General features: G+C 37.3%; 1 protein-coding gene across 1 annotated transcript in view; it reads right to left on the bottom strand.

Moving 5' to 3' along the window:
* LOC124358092 overlaps positions 1–17,820 on the bottom strand; it is a 119,579-nt gene that overhangs the window by 51,400 nt on the left and 50,359 nt on the right. Inside the window, exon 5 of the mRNA XM_046810386.1 lies at positions 1,269–1,370. Within this exon, the coding sequence (XP_046666342.1) occupies positions 1,269–1,370 (102 nt within the window). The remainder of the gene's footprint in view (positions 1–1,268; positions 1,371–17,820) is intronic.

Below are 17,820 nucleotides of genomic sequence, written 5' to 3'. Positions count from 1 at the left end.
TGATACATTAACACTAAAAACTTGATTTTCAGGTAGAGTTCATAGAAATATTTTATTGTTATCACCCTCATGACTGAGATTTTTTTGCATTTTCTCTCTTGCAGTTTTTTCATGACACCCAGAATCCGAAACTACCATAATTACAAAATGTATACATATAATTATATGTGTGAGCTTTTGCAATATAATGCGAACTTGTAAACACGATAGCCGTCGATTTTTAAAAATATCCAAACCAAAATTGGTACGAAGGCATTACTTGCACATATCTTGGAAAATTTTATCAGTCAGCCTCAATGAACAAAAAGTTTCAAGATGGCAGGTAGTCGCGTTCGAGTAAAACGCTTTTCGATATCCCTTAAGATTTTTTTAATTTCTAATTTTTAAAAATTAATGATTTTTGTATCAGTTACAATGCGTTATAGCCTGAGAGTATTTTAGTTTCTCAGATAATTTAAAATATTGTTTGTTCTTAAGTATTTTGATATCTTGTAAAATTGCCAGAAGTGGGCATATACAGTTTGAAGTAGTATAAAACACTATAGACACTATAGATATGTAAACCGGTCTTTACCAATAACACATTCCAAAATGGTGGCCATTCGCGTTTATATAAAAGTTTTATCTCGTTTTCCAAAGATTTACAAAGCAAACTTAGTTCATTAATTAGGTTGTCAATGACTCAGATAGTTTCAAGATGGCGGCTGTTTAAAGTCATAGAAGTATACAACTGAACCGTTATAATTGAATATGTTAACCATTTCTAAACATTATTTCGAATTAATTGTAACTAAATTAACTCCATATCTTTAGTTAAGAAATGTATAAGTTATGCTTATAACAAATTTTGCTTTCTAAAGTTCCCCAGATTATGGAGTTTCAAAATGTTTGAAAGTAATTCGATTATATTAACGTGCCAACGTGGAGAGTTATTGTCCCAACAGTGTTTTGCAAATTAAACATCTAAACTAATCATGCGTCTTCAATTTGACATTACAGATGACGGCCATATGTGAAACCTACTTTGCTTCCGACTGAGCCAGAAGGGTTATTTACTTCTATATAATGGAAATTTGAAATTCTAAGGCCGAAAACATAAAAAATGGCGCTTGAGGCAGACATACGATATAATCAGAGCTGTAGAAGATGCATTCAGTCGGTTAGCATCACACGTGTGGCAATTAGTAAAGCATAACATGTTACTTTATAACGGATACTAATTGTCTTTTATCGGTAAAAATAGAGCCAGATAAGGATCTATGACTTACTGGAAGGAGGTGGTAGGCCAAGGCGGGCGTGGAGGGCAGCTTTTCGATCTTCTTCTTGCTTGATCCAGTGGCTGTCCTCTTTGAGCCAGGGTAACTGGGAACCTGTACAAACAAACAGAGTGATTAGACAAATCACTTATCGAGATCTTGCATAACCGTTATTAATATACTATTGGGGTAGACTTTAATAAGCGGCCTACACTCGTTATTCGGTTGTTTTTTATCGAACGGTTCGATGTTTTTATCCTAAGTTTTTAATTCGATACTACAATTTGTTCAACTTAGCATATGATTTCAACCCATTAGTTATAGCAATTTTAATGTAAAAAATGAACAGCAAGAAATAACTAATATTTTTAAAATTCGAAAATAGCGATGAATGTAAAAATTTGTCAGATATTTTCTCACAAGTGAGGAGATTTGTGTAAGTGACTTAAACATGTGGGTTTGCCTCCTGGTAACCTATGGGGAGAATTCTTTCCTCCATTTCACAAAAGCGGTTACTCATTGACATTAAGCTGAGTAAGTTATAAATATTGTAAGGTTTCTTTGATAACTATGTCTAGGTCATAGTTGGTTTTGTAAGGTTATTGTTAAATTTATGTTTTTAAAATTGCAATGTATGATATTCATTGTAACAGTAATGTATTATAACTCTCATTGTGGGCGATTTTTAAATATCGATGTTGGATATTTTATCGAACCATTCGAGAAAAACAACCGAATAACGAGTGTAATTAGTCTCCCCTTAAGAAAAGTGAAAACCATCAAGACGATTGGCATCGTCTAAAAATATTCTAGGATAAAAATATTCTATTACAGTGTTTTCATTCTATAAACGTATCCTGTTAATTTATACCACATTAAAAACCACCAGTCACTGCTTGACATTATAAATCGAAATTGCACATGAGTTACGACACAGTAGTTAGATAGTTGTTTTAACACTTAAGATACCATTACTAGAGTGCAGGCACCGTGCAAACTTCTTGAAATGTCAACCATTAGAAGGATTTAATTGTGGGTTAGTAATCCGTTAATTGTTTGTAGTCGACTCTTGTCAGCTTGGCGGAGGATAAATCGGTTCGGCGAACGGTTAATTACCGATAATGGCGGAACGAGACAAAGTATGATTCGATAAACGGTCACGCACGGTACGGTATAGCCGAGGTGGAACGGTCACCGGGCACAGAATCTGGGCAGGGAGGCGAAACTGGTCTATAAACTGTCATAGCACGCGGCTGGTGGACTTTCAACTCAACAGGCAAATGGCCTTGGTCTGTGAGCAATGCTGAGTTGAAACTTACCTGTTAAGTTTCGTTTTCGACAAACTATTCTGTATGAGAATGAAATAGGATTTTGCGGACTTTTACCATCAGTGATGCAAAAAATCAGTAACACTACGTTTCGAGATCTGCAATCTGATGTCTTCATCAGGTAAATAACTAACTTAACACATTATGCCAGTTGTAGGATCTGTATTCTGTAGTCCAGTTTTAATGATTAGTGTTGTGATTAGTTTTGTATTAAGTGCATGTTTTAGAGTTAGTGAAGTTGACACACAACATGGTGGTTGTTCGTGACTTATGCGTGTCGCAACGCTCTGGTCTCTTACCTGAAGAAGAGATCAGATTGCAGATCTCGAAACGTAGTGTTACTGATGTTTTGTATCACTGAACGATGACAAATGTCAGGAAAAATCATTTTTACTTCACAATCCTTCCATCGCCAAAAACAAGCTTCAAACAAAGAATATTCTGTATGATGAAAAGTTCTGCTGAGCAAAATTGTGATTTTTGACAAATGTTATTCTATTATCATATTCACAACAGATTTACTAAACTAAAAAGATAATTTCAACGGATCCTAAAATTCATACTGTTACACGGTGTGTCTCTAATATAGTTTAGATTCCTCCCTTATCCAAGTGCCTCACTGAAACATGTTATTTCTCAATGAACTCAAAGTCTCATCAAAGGTTTGGAACGCCGCTATGTCTCAGTTCAAATAGACATGGATTTATTTATGCAGGGTTCAAAGACAAGGATCGCATATATACATTGCTATTACTAAAAATATGGTTCGTATCTCTTTGAAATAATCTATATGGTGGAATAAATCTGAACATATTTATGAGTCGCGTGTAAATAAAGGTAATAAAAACTTGATGTTTGAAGATAACACTATTATACCTCACAGAAATAATATGTATCTCGGTACTAACAACACAATAAAGGTTCTCTGTTTCGAAACGAGGCTGGATATCAGCTTTCCACGAGAATGAAGCAAAATTACGCGAGCGTTTCAAAGCGAGAGTTTCAGAGTAAAACGTGACCGCTCACTCATTCATTGACTGCGGCGAAAAACATTAAACCTTGACAATACATCGAATGCGTTTCGTTCCTGTTTTAATTAAGGTGAGATTATTCCGAACCCGGCCCGGCCCCCACATGTATGCATAACCAAATCCTCCCTTTTATTGTCCACCTGTTTATGAAACAGTAAAACTCATGAGTCACCACAAAAGTGTCGTTGTCGACTTCGGATTCAGAGAAAACGCGTAAAAAGCGGTGTCGAACGACCGCCATGCGCCATCTTGAGCGAACGAGTTAACTCCGCCGTTATTCCCCGAACAGACGTTATTCCGCTCGATATCTTACTTTTCCGGTGGGTAAATGGGGACGTGTGGGACGCATAAACACTCAGGGACGTTTCTTAATCGCCGATGCGTGCCGATAAAACTCAGCCGGACAGTATTTTTAAAATTTGGGGATAAAGGAGATAGGGCTGTAAAGAGTTATATTGGTTTGATTTCCTATTGTTTTTGTCGTAGTATGAATATTTACGAATTGTTGAAGCGTTACAACGATTTATGATGTACCGTAGATGCTAGGTGATATTTACGGTTTGGAAATTAACGGTATTTTAGAATGAAGTTGAATCTAATATAATAAAAAATTAGTGCATATTAAAAACAACTCACAGTTTTATTTAGCCATGGATTCACAGCATAAGCACGATTTGACAGGCAACACAGCAATGAACAGTTTAATAAAATCAACTATCGTAGTCAAGCAAGCCAAATCTAATTTTGATTTAAAGCGAATTTATACTTTTGATTAATCGATTAATCGTTTTACAAAAGATTTACTCTGCGTACCGTTTTAACTTGAAAAATACTTAAAACTATAAATTAGTTTTTTCATTTTATTGTTTGAAATATTCGTGTACTATTAGAGTTTTACTAATAACAGAAAACTTGTAAAAAATATTGTTGCACGTGCTGTGTATAACAAATTGTGATTTTATACTCTTTCATGTGATGACGTGGCTTTCCATATTTGATAAATCAGAGGCCACGCCGATTAGAATTGTTTTGGAATGCAAACTATCCGAAGCATTTATTTACATAAACAAGTTAAACAGCGTTGGCTAATGCATGAATGCTTTCCTCTAATGGAAACTTGTTTGTTACTAAACTCTTCTAATAGTCACTTGGTAGTATATACAAGTAAGCAAATTAGCACATACAAGTGAATACTTTCTGCATTATTTATCAAGATTTACAGTTATCTTATTTCATAGCGAGGATTTCCGTTGATTATATTCAAATTTATATAAATACTGCATGTAATATTTATCGATTTAACGTAAATATTTACAAACACTTTTTTCATTTTCTCCTACTTTTTCAAAGTTTTTATGTGCAAAGTTCTGTCAAGCAGTTATATATCGTTGTTTTATCAACAAGATCTACCATTCAGACTTGTGGCTTGATATTTTAGATGGAAAATATCCTTAGGGTTTGCAAATTCCCTAAAGGACTCTTTACGATTATTTTGATGAGCGTTCCATTTTTATATCGTGAACTATCGATACAACAGTTAATTACTATAACTTTAAAATATTTGATAGACAAAACTCCATTCTACTTCGTTATTTATTTTGTACCGAATGGACGAAACACATGGGGTTGGATACCACTAAGGTCGTAGTAATGAATACACGATTGCAAAGTTTACTTATACGTTTAATTCTGGCCAATAAACATAAAAACACCACTTATAGATGTTAAACATAATGTATTGCCACGTCGCTGCCAAATAGAGTGATAAACAACTAAATGATGTCATAGGGGTGGGCCTAATGGTTCCAATGTTCTATGGGAATTTTGCATACGAACTTAATAATAATAAAACTTTAAAATTGACTTTCCTTCACGTTGACGTCGACCCACAAGCGCGGGCGTTAGCATCTTGACTCGACATTGCAGCTGGAGTCGGAAAAAGTGAAGATTAGTATAATATAAGTCTAAAACATGAATCCTGGAAGCACTCGAAGTTGAACTCGCGGACAAGGCGCGCGAGATGTTACTCGGCAGCAGGAACGGCAGCTACAAAGTTCACGAGAGAAAAAATTAATACGCGTACCAATTAGGTTATTAATCTGCCAAGAATTGAGTTCCAAGAGCATCGAATGTAACTTATATTAACCAGTAACGATTAACAGAGTTGCAAAAATATGTATTACAATATAACTAAAATACGGAACAATTTTTGGAGGATTTTCACACCAATATATTCTGTGGAAGAAAACATTGCTCTTTCCACAGTGCAGCAGCATCAATGTCAACAACAACCTAGACTTGTTATCACCGCCGGTTGATATTTTTCAGATCGAGAATGTTTACAAACACCGCCGGTCCGAAGTAGGAGGCTGCCCAGCGGCCAAGGTGACATGCAGACCTTGACCCAAGTCCCGACCACCTTTATTGATTGTCCCAACATAATTAACCCAGATCCCAGCTTTGTCCGGAGATGCCAGTCATCCCAGCCACGGGTGTCTTGATACTGTCGTGGCCTTGACACTGTTTCTGTCCGTAACTAGTGCCACTCTTGCTTTCCTCTAAGGTCGAAATTTTGTAAAAGTTGAAGAGGGCACTCGCAGGGTCATTGTTGGAAGGGTGGATTTTATTGGCTGAAGAAGAGGGATTTATGGTATACTAAAACTTTTCATACATTTAAGTTATGTACTTTTGTATACCGCACATAAGCGGTAAGCTTGATAATTGATAATATATCAAATAATTGAGAAACTTTAATTGAACTGAAACCTAAAATTCTTTATAAATTCAAAGGTACCGAATTATTTTAGGATGCTTTAACATTCTTTTTCCACACTTTCTCACAACATTACAAAAAGGATTTTCAGGCGTTTCTCTTATATTTATTTGGTACTGTAAGGTTACAACTGAAAAACAAGCAGTACAGTTTTTTACATTCTAGAAGCTCTGTTCTTATTGGAATTAGTTATACATTTAAAACAAACATGCCAATAATATACTTATAGCACTGTCTTTGTTCCATAAGAACATCCTTTTTAAACACATCACGCCGCGCCGTCAATGTTTTAATGTATCGACTGACAGTTATTAACAATTAAATTTTTAAAAGAAGGTGTTACAGCACGTTGCCTATCGTACCGACCCAATAGCGTCTAAAGAAGCAGAAGTGGAAGATGTATCTCTACTGTGCTGCACACTATTGTTATCATAAACAGCGTGGGCGATGGTGACGATGGCGGGATGAGTCACGGCCCGGTCTCCGGCACCATCAGGACCAAGGGGTCAAGGGTGGAATGGACAACAATTAGGGGTGGTCAGCTGAGAACTGCCCGTCAATCGATACGGGGGAGGCTGCAGGCTGACCGTCATCTGCGGCCAGACTCGGGCCTACACAAACACATGCAAGGACACAATAGCATCATGGGGATATTTCGTTTTAAAAAGATGGTGAGGGGTATAAGTGAAATATAATAGCCAGAAGGTAATTACATAAAACAAAATTCATGGTTGTACTTGAAACTTAAGACTTTCATGTTAATTTATTGGATGCACACAGGTTCTTATCTCTTTTTAGCGTGTAACAATTTTAGGTATCTAGAACATAAAATATGTCGCACTTGTTTCACGAGGTTCTTATCTATTTTTAGCGTGTAACAATTTTAGGTATCTAGAACATAAAATATGTCGCACTTGTTTCACGAGGTTCTTATCTATTTTTAGCGTGTAACAATTTTAGGTATCTAGAACATAAAATATGTCATATTTGTTTCATGAGGTTCTTATCTCTTTTTAGCGTGTAACAATTTTAGGTATCTAGAACATAAGATATGCCCTACTTGTTTCATGAGGTTCTTATCTCTTTTTAGCGTGTAACAATTTTAGGTATCTAGAACATAAAATATGTCATATTTGTTTCATGAGGTTCTTATAAACGTGTTACAATTTTATCAGGTCATAATGAACTTAGCTTAAACAATAATACTGTTGTGTGTATTGTATATTTGATTAAATATGTCATTAACATTTAAAATTGATTTTTTGTAATTATTTAGTGTATTTCGTGCTTAATTTGCGAACAAGAAGTTGTTAATTGATAGTTTTTTTTAGCAGAGTTATATGATGTGATATTGTAAAATGAGACTCGTCTATATGCGAAAACAAGGTAAAATATGCATGATAGCCTTACTTAAATTTTAATAAAACACACTGTTTCAATGACCTATGCGAGTAAAAACACCGAATTCTCGAAAGTTAAGCAAACAGTTCATATAAATTAACATCGAACATTTTCAACTGAACACAACTTGAATCAGCCTTTGAGTGAAAGAATGTTTTTGAAGCTAAAAAGGATGAGGGGGGAGTAGTGCTCGCTTGAATAATGGAGTAGGGAGACTCTTTTAATCTGCCAAAAACATTCGCCGAATGACAAGATGGCGGTTGTCTCTCCGCTATTTCCTTATTGAGAACGCACACTTTGAATAGAACGAAATCAGGATGGCAAACAAAATCAAGTTAAATCACCAAAGAAAACCTTTGAAGCACAATTGGATTCGCGCGGCCCAGAATTGTGGACCGTCCTTTTGTCCTCCTATCTATTCTTCTTCACACGGGTACTTTTTACTTCAGGACTCATTTGTAAACACGGGTTTAAAAAAAAGGAGAAAGATCAGTTTAGGTTAAGTCTATCATCTTGAAACTAGTAAATTACTGTTGATATAAAAAATAACAAATGTTATGTGTATTTAAGTGACTAACTCAATGATTTGCTTTCTTTCCATAAGATAATTTAAAATAGTTTTTATTAGATGTTAGTGTTTTAGTTTTCCTATGTTAACTTTATGATAACGAATGTCCTCTTTTTTCTGGATAAACAAATATCTCATTTTGGAGGTTCGTATAAGTAGAGTCTACTAAAATACGCAACAAACTCAGTTAAAATAATAAATAATTCAACAGTAATATCAGAAGGTACTCTTTTTACAATTACGGTCAATATCACCGGAGCCGCTTCGCGAAACTTTGTGCAGTTAAATGTGCAATTTTGATGAAATCGGAGCTTACCTGAAAAATACTGGTAAGTCATAACAATTAAACTTCATTTTATTACCTAATCTAATCTATCACTAAATTATCATTCATTACCTACAAGTATCTGATGTACAACAGTGTTTTTGTTGAAATCGTAACTTAGCTGAATAGTATTGATAAGTCGTACCAAATAAATGTCATTTTACAATATAATCTAATCCATCACTAAATTATCACTCATGGCATACAAATTTCTAGTGTTGAACAGTGCATCACCGAGAAAAGTATTTAAAATAATAGTACAATTTTTTTAAGAAGAGAACGGTTTAGTCTAAATAACCTTGGGCGTCATAATGAACAAGGTACATGAAGGTATGTCCAATCAGTGTTGAAAGGGGTAAAGACCGGCGCATGCGCAAGACACGCTCACATATCCAACCCTTGCTTGCAGGCTTGCAGCCCTGCACGCTTGCAGGCACGAGCTGGGACGTTCGCGGCTTACATTTCAATAGCAACCCCACGCGCTCATAAAAGAATTGTTAATGTAGCGAGCTCGGGTCCCATTGTGAACCTCCTTCTTCATTTATATCAAAGGAAGAGTGTAACACAAAGGGTGAGGAAGGAGGGGGGAGGGGGTCACCTGCTCGCGCAACCCGCCGTACTCAAGCAAACAGCGAGCGCACCGTGGACCAGCAACTGCCTCGCTAACGTACAGCCCGCGCCCTCCGTCGCAACCCTAACCCTAAAAAACCTCCTATTGGTGCTGCGGCTGTCGCCCAATCCTGTTTGCATACGGAAGGGTTGAATGGGACATTTGCATTTCATTCGCCTTCCGCCTCAGAGGGCGTGTTGGATGTAATGGAGGATTTTAAACCGTCATTGAATGCCTAAGGGAAAAAGGGATGTAAATAAGTCGTGTGGAAATCTTTCCAAAAAACGGTGGAAAGAGAGCGCTACGATAGGGAATAACTAAAATTATTGAAATATATTACTTGGAATAAATTTACTGATCTCATTATTTGCGATGATTCTGTCTAAAAGGGTCAAACGAGATTTAGCTAAATAGAAAACTAGAAATTAGTTAGATATAATTATCAAGCATGTCTGAATATCATAATTGCTATATATGACACACGTAGCACATATATTCAGGCTGTATATATGACGTCCTTGGTGTGCTCAAGAATAATTCTACAACTAAATTCAAACGTTTTGAGATACAATCCATTAGAACTTGGATGTTTCGTAACATTTGTTTGGAACTGAAGTAGGGGTGTGAGAATGCAGGATATTTAAGTATATTTTGTGAACTATTATTCGAGTATTGAACACTGCACTAGTATAAACGTCTATAAATTTATATTAATCTAGGCAGATAAGGCAATACAATGTATTGTATCATAGCTTGGTACACCACATATCACACTTATGTAGGTGTACTAACAACTATATACATCTATCATTTGTTCCAAATTTTCAACCCTTTTCTACAAAAATTCAATTCTTTTTCTAATACAAGGAACACAATTAGTTGTCGATTACAAATGTGTTCATGACCAAACATACACTTTCGCGCATTTCGCGGAGTTGTCAAAAACAACACGGATGGAAAGGTCAAGTCCCAGTTTGTCGAGCAATGAACTGACAACAGCTCAGAACCCAACAACACATAATGACACAGCACACTATCCACCACCCGTTACTGACACACAAGTATGTGCTAGCAGAGAGCGAGCGGGACGGGCAGTTTCGCGAGGCAATAAACACAAATATTGTGGACGAAAGAACAAAACTTTCTTTACACCTGACGAAACAATAACAGGCCATTTAAATCCTAATTACCGTCCAATAAATCCACACACAGAACAAAGGGGTTGTGTTACGTGGTGACAATGGCGATAGTAACAAAAGAAACGGCCGGTGACTGCCCATTTGCTGTTTTACACCTAGTTGCGGCGGATTGAGAGTCGCCTAACAGTTTCAACGAATACATAAAACATTCTTGTTATATGTATTCATGACTTATATAGGGTGATAAAGTCGCTAATTGCGGCAGACCACTCCGCTACGCTCCCTGATAGAAAGTTGCGGACGCTAACTATTCTATTTGCGCCGCAGATAAAAGAATCCTTTATTGTCAATTAAGGTTTATGAGGCCTAGTTTCCGGGCCGAATTGAACCCACAGTGGTTTCGTCGGCAGGATACTGCTGGCTGGGCCTTCCTCCAGCGTGTGCGAAATTTCCAGCAGACCATTTCGCAATGAAGAGAATGGTGGACCCCTACAGAAGGTTTCAAATCAAATCGATTACTTGCAGTCAACAAAATAAATTGCATAGCAAACTTCAATTGTTAAATCTAAATTTTTTAACCATATCACACCAAGATCACATTCAAACCTATAATACTCAATTCCAGCGCTAGAGTCAGTTTCTTCATCGCCAGAAACTCACCAGTTTGTAGTTTGGTGCGAGTGTAATACCTTGGGCGTTAAGGAATTTGCAATTGAGTTTGGCAATCTGTTTATAAAATTAACAACTTTTTTTGAAAGCAAATGTACTTAAACCTCCGTTCTTTGCATTCCCGAACGGTAGTTATCTCTGCCTCTCATATTCATGTAGGCTATGTCTCGTCCTCTTTTTAAGGCACATTTAGACAAACAAAATAAGGCTGTTTCCAAGATATAGAAACATGTCAAACATGGTTTAGTTAATTGTTTTATTAATTTTGTAACAAATATTCTTAAATGCTCGGGAAACACTACACATAAAGAAAACTCATGAACAATGAAGAAGGACCTATTAAAAATTCCAGTATTCTCTCTTCTCAGTTTATTCAATAATTCAATTGTAGTCATATCTAATTTTTCATAATGGCTGAAATATTTCCATAATTTCTGTATTTGATTATTTACACCATATGTTATTTTAGTATTAATTGTACCAAAAGTTAAGTAAATATTTATTTGTGGAGTCGCCATTGGTTTCGAAAGGCCTCGTTCAAAAAATAAACAATTTGGAAAAGTATTGTTTTTATTAACATTTAATAATATTTAACAGTCATTAAGTTTTCATTTCAAACCGCTTCTCATTACAGTGTTGATTAGAGTAGTACCAATCTCCAGACCATGATTTTCTTTAACTGTTCGGAATTGGGCAAGCAAGAACAAATCCTCCCCCGCCTGTGACCGCCACCCTCGCAGTGACAGTCCCGCCGGAGGAGGTGACAAATCCAATGTGAATAAAACAGCCGATATCGGATTGCGTGATTTTTTGCGCCGATAAAAAATCCATTACAAGAATCAGAGCAAGCGTCAGACTGTGACGCCTCCGCCCCGCCCTCAGGACGGCGTATACTGCCATTATGAAAAAGGGTTGTAATAATACAGTTACTGCATAATGTATGACCTGGTGTTGTAATTCGACACAGAGAGCCCATATGGCACGCGGCACAGCTAATTTTACGTCTAAAGGGATCGGGGTCTAAAAATATTTATGAAGTTTGAACTGAATACAAGTAATCCTCCATGAAAAATTTGGGAAAAGCTTCTATGCTCAAAAATGGTCACAGCGAGTAAAAAGGGTTTAACGTAAGAGATCTTTCAGTATGGAATCATTTTTTTTATTTTCTACAACTATTATTGTTTTCAGTACAAGGATTCCAAAAAAACAAAATTATAACGTTTAGGATGCTTTTTTACGTTCGGTAAGTAGTCATTTATTACACATATAATAATGTATTAAATTAATATTCCTGTTTGTTTCTGGTATCAAAATGTGGTTATTTTTTTCTTATTTTGGCCACACACTTACGGACTGTTAACAATGAATGTCTAATGTGTTTCATACCACGTTTATAGCTTAAAATATTAAATGTCATCCCTAGTATTTACAACTGAACTATAACACTAATCCTAAGTTATAACGATAACGGGTATTTGAATCTAATATTTTCTCATATACAGCAGCCTACATATCTGTTTAAAAAAGCGAACAAAGTAATAATGTATTTATTTTTCAAACATACTTACTACGATCTAATTGTATAACCAAGGAAAATTGTCTAGTATGTGCGGTGAGTGACAAAAATGGAGGAGGAACCTTACAGGCCTGTGCTATACAAGTTTGATACTAAAATAGAAAAGTCTAACGGCTTTCTTTTCATCTTGAGGTTTTGGATGGAGCTAGAAGACACATACATTCTTTTGCAAAGAGAAGAGTTCTTTTCTACGCGTACTTTGTATATAAACCTTACTGGCTGTACTCCGAAAAGATTTCTTCTTGATATGACTTTTTAAATTGCTTTACAAAATAATTTTTTTGAATTGTTAAACTGTTTGAACGAATAAAATTAAGAAGTAATACAAATAAAACTTGAGATTAAAAACGATGAAGTTGTACCAAATATTTCAAGTACCCCATGGTTAAACGGAGTCTGACGCTTGACTCAGACTTGACTCCTGTAATCTGGAGTCATACTCGACCACAAGAGGTAGGCGAAAAGAAGCTAAACTCAACATTCACATATAATCAACACTTTCCACCATAGCTGCATTATGAGTAGAAATCTCGGTTGTCCCACCGTGCTTTGGAATCGTGTCAGAAACATCATAGTGCATTCAATTGTGAACTTGATGAGACAATAATAATGCCTCTTCACTTAGATTATACTATATTTGTATATTTTGTAGTCTCTGATGTAAAAATTTGTATGTATGTCGAAACTATATAAAGAGTTCTTCCCAATTGCATCAAGTCCAGACTTGACTACTGGAATCTGGATTCATGTTCTTCTGAAGAGATCCAAACATAAGTCGCCAACGAAGAAGCTCAATTCACATAGTTTGCATTTATACATCTGATGAGATAATGAGACTACTTCTTCACCTAGTTTACACTTTGTTTTATATTTTTTAGTCTAGGCGTATCTGATGTCGAAACAAGAGATCTTCGTCGCCAATCTTTTTTTAGGATCTCTTCAGACGAGCGTGACTCATGATTCCAGGAGTCAAGTCTTTGACAGATTCCAGACGCTGCACTAAGAGGAAAGTGAACTGGAGCTAAAATTTTACATTCACATTGAATCGACCCTTCATGCTGGAAAGTTTCACAGTTAAATTCTTAGTCATCGTTAGAATGTCTCAAATGTAACGGTTGTAGTGAACACAGTTGCAACAGATGACGTTAGAATGCAATGGACGTTAGAAGGATTATCCATACATCATGCAGTCGGAGGGTTGCGTCGCACGAGCAGGGGTTGCGCTTTGTTGTGCACAGAGTTTGTTTTCGATTGCAACCCCGTGCCATGCCACCAATCGCGGCATGTCAACCCTCAACCCCTTCTGCACGCGCCACCACCTGGCCGCCACGGCGCGTACTTCGCGAACATGGAGGGGACAAAATGGCGGTTATACTTCCGTTACGTGATTTGGAGAAAAAACCCCAAATATTTGTCACCTGGCTGCTATTCTTTTCTTGGGCCGCACAAGTCCCCAACTCTTCTTGTAACGTATTTTTCAAAAATAAAATAAAAATCCGTTTACAATTATACAAAATGCTTTTTTACTTTACTTAGTGTTTGTAAGAAAAGGGAAAGACGTTTGACATAATATTTAATTTCACTACGCAAGAAAGCTACGAAAGTTTGAAACACAAGTGTAAAGATGATACTGTTGTAAAAAAACAAAGAGGTGTCACAACGGTGTCTTTGCTAAACATATATTAGTGCATATATTATTGCCTTAGACCCAAGGTAAGGCAGTTGCAATTTCGAAATCGACCATCGACAACTACACTGACAATTTAAAATAAAATAATAAATAAACGTTATTAGTTATAATATTAATTAATTAATATATGGCTGATTAATTAAACTAGCTTCGCCGGATTTAAATTCATACAAAAATTAAATTACGAAAGCTTGATATCCGGTACTATAGGACGTCTCCATGGAAACTAGACGTATGGTAATATTAATATTACCCATATGGTAAGTTCAGTATTATGATGTAAATTGTTGTTGCAGCTGCAACCGGTGACCTACTACGATTCCACAAAGAGCGTTGATTGGAATTATTGCCAAAAAACCAGGGGTTGTGAATAAATGAATAATCGAGGGTCGAGAACGACGACGTGGGAACCGGGGGTAAAAAGTTTCCGTAAAACAGCGAACAAGTGCGACTTCCCACGGGTGTGGAGCGAGGGTTGGATTCTACAAGTGCATTTTTTGATCAAAAACCTCGTTTCTGCCCCTAATGTAACCTACTTTCCGCTCCCCCCGCCGCGCCGCGGACCGTCTTTTTGTGCTAAAAAACGCGCTCCTCTATAGAACCGGCCGATCTCTTTGCTGGAAGTAAAAAGCACCTTTTTAACCCGAAAACTGCGCTATTCTTCTTGCAGAGGGGGAGCGCTATCGCTTTGGACGACCCTCTTTTGGCGTAAAAAACTCGCGTTTCCCAATCCGCGGAACTTCTCACCATTAAAAAATCCGTTGAACGGTAAAAAGGCCCTCCGACGGTTTTTTAAAACTAGGGAAGAACGGAATATTAAGCGGGATTATGCAGTCCGCAGCGTTCCCACAGTCGATGTCGGTAACTCGTCTTCCCGGCAAAAACCGCCGATACTACAAAATGGCCGCCGGACTCCTCCGAGTGCCGCCGCCTGCGTCCCGACAATAATTGTCTACATCTCTCGGGGACCTTTGTCCGAGGAAATATGAAATTTGCAAATTGTGACAAGTAATCGATTCAAGATGGCGGACACTAGGGAAAATCGTTTATTCCGGTTGCGGACAAAAACCGTTTCCCATAATGAGGACGTTGCTGCATGCCATTTGGCGGTGAAAAAACTCGGGCATTCCGTCAAGAGAGGCGCGGCGCGGCGGCCGTCTTTTGTGCGCGCGACACCGCCACAATTGGAGATTATTCATTTAGTATAATATGTAATTCGTCTGCCTTGTCCGCATCCCGCTCGACCGCAGCGGCAGTCCGGCCGCTCGGACAACGCGGGAATACCAACCGGAGAAATTGGTGAAATCGGAATCACGCCATCGAGATTACACCGTATACGTCTCCTAAAGCGGACAGAGAAAAACTCTGATGAATAATAAGAATACCGTCATAAATGCGCTAGATAACTCAGCGGCTTATCACTAAACCTGGCAAATTGCTGATATAAGATGATGCGAACAGTCGTTTGAGGGAAGACCGCTAGAGAATACATTAACATTATTTGTTCTGCTGATGAATTATAAATTGAAAAATGGATTACGGTCGAGGAGGTATGTAGCTTTGCGGCCCCGTAAATCTTTCTAATTTGCACATTTTCGTGTTAACACACGTGTTCTAATCACGGGAGCGCTGACAAGATCAAATTAGAACATGGACTACGAATGAGATAAACCTTAACGTTCTGTGGACATGAACTTTAAAAAATTAGGTTCTTCTTCTGTCGAAGATTAATTTATATACAAAATAATACCCTTTTCAAACAATAGCGGGTCACTATATAATACTGTTGTTATTACGCAGCAGATTTCTGCTCAGTGAAAAGAAAACTTCCCAATTCACAACTCCAAGGAGTTGCACAGTTTGAGTACAAGTAATTCACATCTCCAAGGAGTTAGTACAGTTAGATTACAGCTAATTCACAACTCCAAGGAGTTAGTACAGTTTGATTACAGCTAATTCACAACTCCATGTAGTTTGCACAGTTTTATTACAGCTAATTCAACTCCAGGGAGTTGGTATAGTTTTATTACAGCTAATTCGCAACTCCAACAGTTTGATTACAGTTTTCTCTGTATGTTAAGTATTAAAATGATTATTTCACATTATAAATCTATTTTTAGCACATCCGAAGGAGCGGCGGACGCTACTGAACCTGAGCGGGGCAGCGAGCGCGAGGTCTCTAATAAGCATATAATCCGGACAGAAAGGCGCGCAGTGCGGGTGTTACTATTGTTGGGTCAGCTGTGCCTCGCTACGGTCTCAGCTGGCTTCTAGGAAACCCCTCCTTTCACTGCCACTAATTATTCTACAGCTGTCCAAGTTTATTTCGGACTTACAGTACTTCGAAGTGCGGTTTACCACAGTTGTCCCATCGAGTTTAATAAATAATTTGTGTAAAATATACACAGTTCAGTCTTTTGTAATCTAGGCTGTTACTCAGTATAACCCAATATGGTCGTGCATACCATCATATTTCCCTCATAATTAATTAATTTCTTAATCACGATCTATTTGGAGTCATGGGCGTCGATTACTAACAAGAATAAACATTAAACCACATTATGCTTTTGAAAGTTATATAGCCGCTATATTCTGTCCACTATTGTACTTGGTTGTCAATAAACATATCTTAATGGTTTAAAAAGCGAATTCGTGACTAACACGTTTTTCTTACAGTTGTACTATAGGAGTAAAATTAATGCTAGTAAAATATTAATTATCATAAAATACGTATGGGTGCATATCTCATGCGCAACTTTCACAGTTTTTACGCCTGATTTATTTAAACCGTTATTGCTAATTTCCAAAACGTTCACTAGATACAACCTTTGTAAAAGTTTAGTTGAAAAACGGTTAATATGTTTTTATTACAATATCAACAATAGCAGTGTCTGCAACGTCTCTAGCAAACTTTCAAGTGCGTACCGGGTGAGGTGCGTATGCTATTAAAAAAAATAAAATTCCCCTCTTTTATGAGGATGAAAAGGTTGCATATTGAGATTTCGAGGGAACCAGAGTCCTCGATTGCCAAGTAGAAGTACATCTGGGTTAGAAGACGAGTTAAAGTAATTAACTATTCGAGCAAACTATTTGAGTGAACTTGAGGTAAACACTGGACATCTGAACAGATAATGGTGGATGATGAAGGTGCCATGCAGGTCCAGGGCGGAAGGGCCCCAGGCCTGTTCTACAAAGGGATGATTCCACCCTCCACCCCCACTACCGACATATTGCAGACAGGAGAACGACCGGAGTCTGGAATGCTCCACAAACAGTCCAGTCGCCTGGAAACTGCTCACATAACCAGGCCGTGGAAAATCGCCATCGGAAAATTGAGAAAACACGGGGTTATTGTTTCCAAGTCAAGGGCTACGTGATCGTTACTAGACTTCGGAGTCAAGGGATTTACTATCAGTTAGATTATTAAACTAGTAAGAACTTCACCACATATATT

Source organism: Homalodisca vitripennis, chromosome 3 (assembly GCF_021130785.1).
Source record: "Homalodisca vitripennis isolate AUS2020 chromosome 3, UT_GWSS_2.1, whole genome shotgun sequence".
Taxonomy (NCBI): domain Eukaryota; kingdom Metazoa; phylum Arthropoda; class Insecta; order Hemiptera; family Cicadellidae; genus Homalodisca; species Homalodisca vitripennis.
This window is presented reverse-complemented; position numbering and strand designations above follow the sequence as displayed.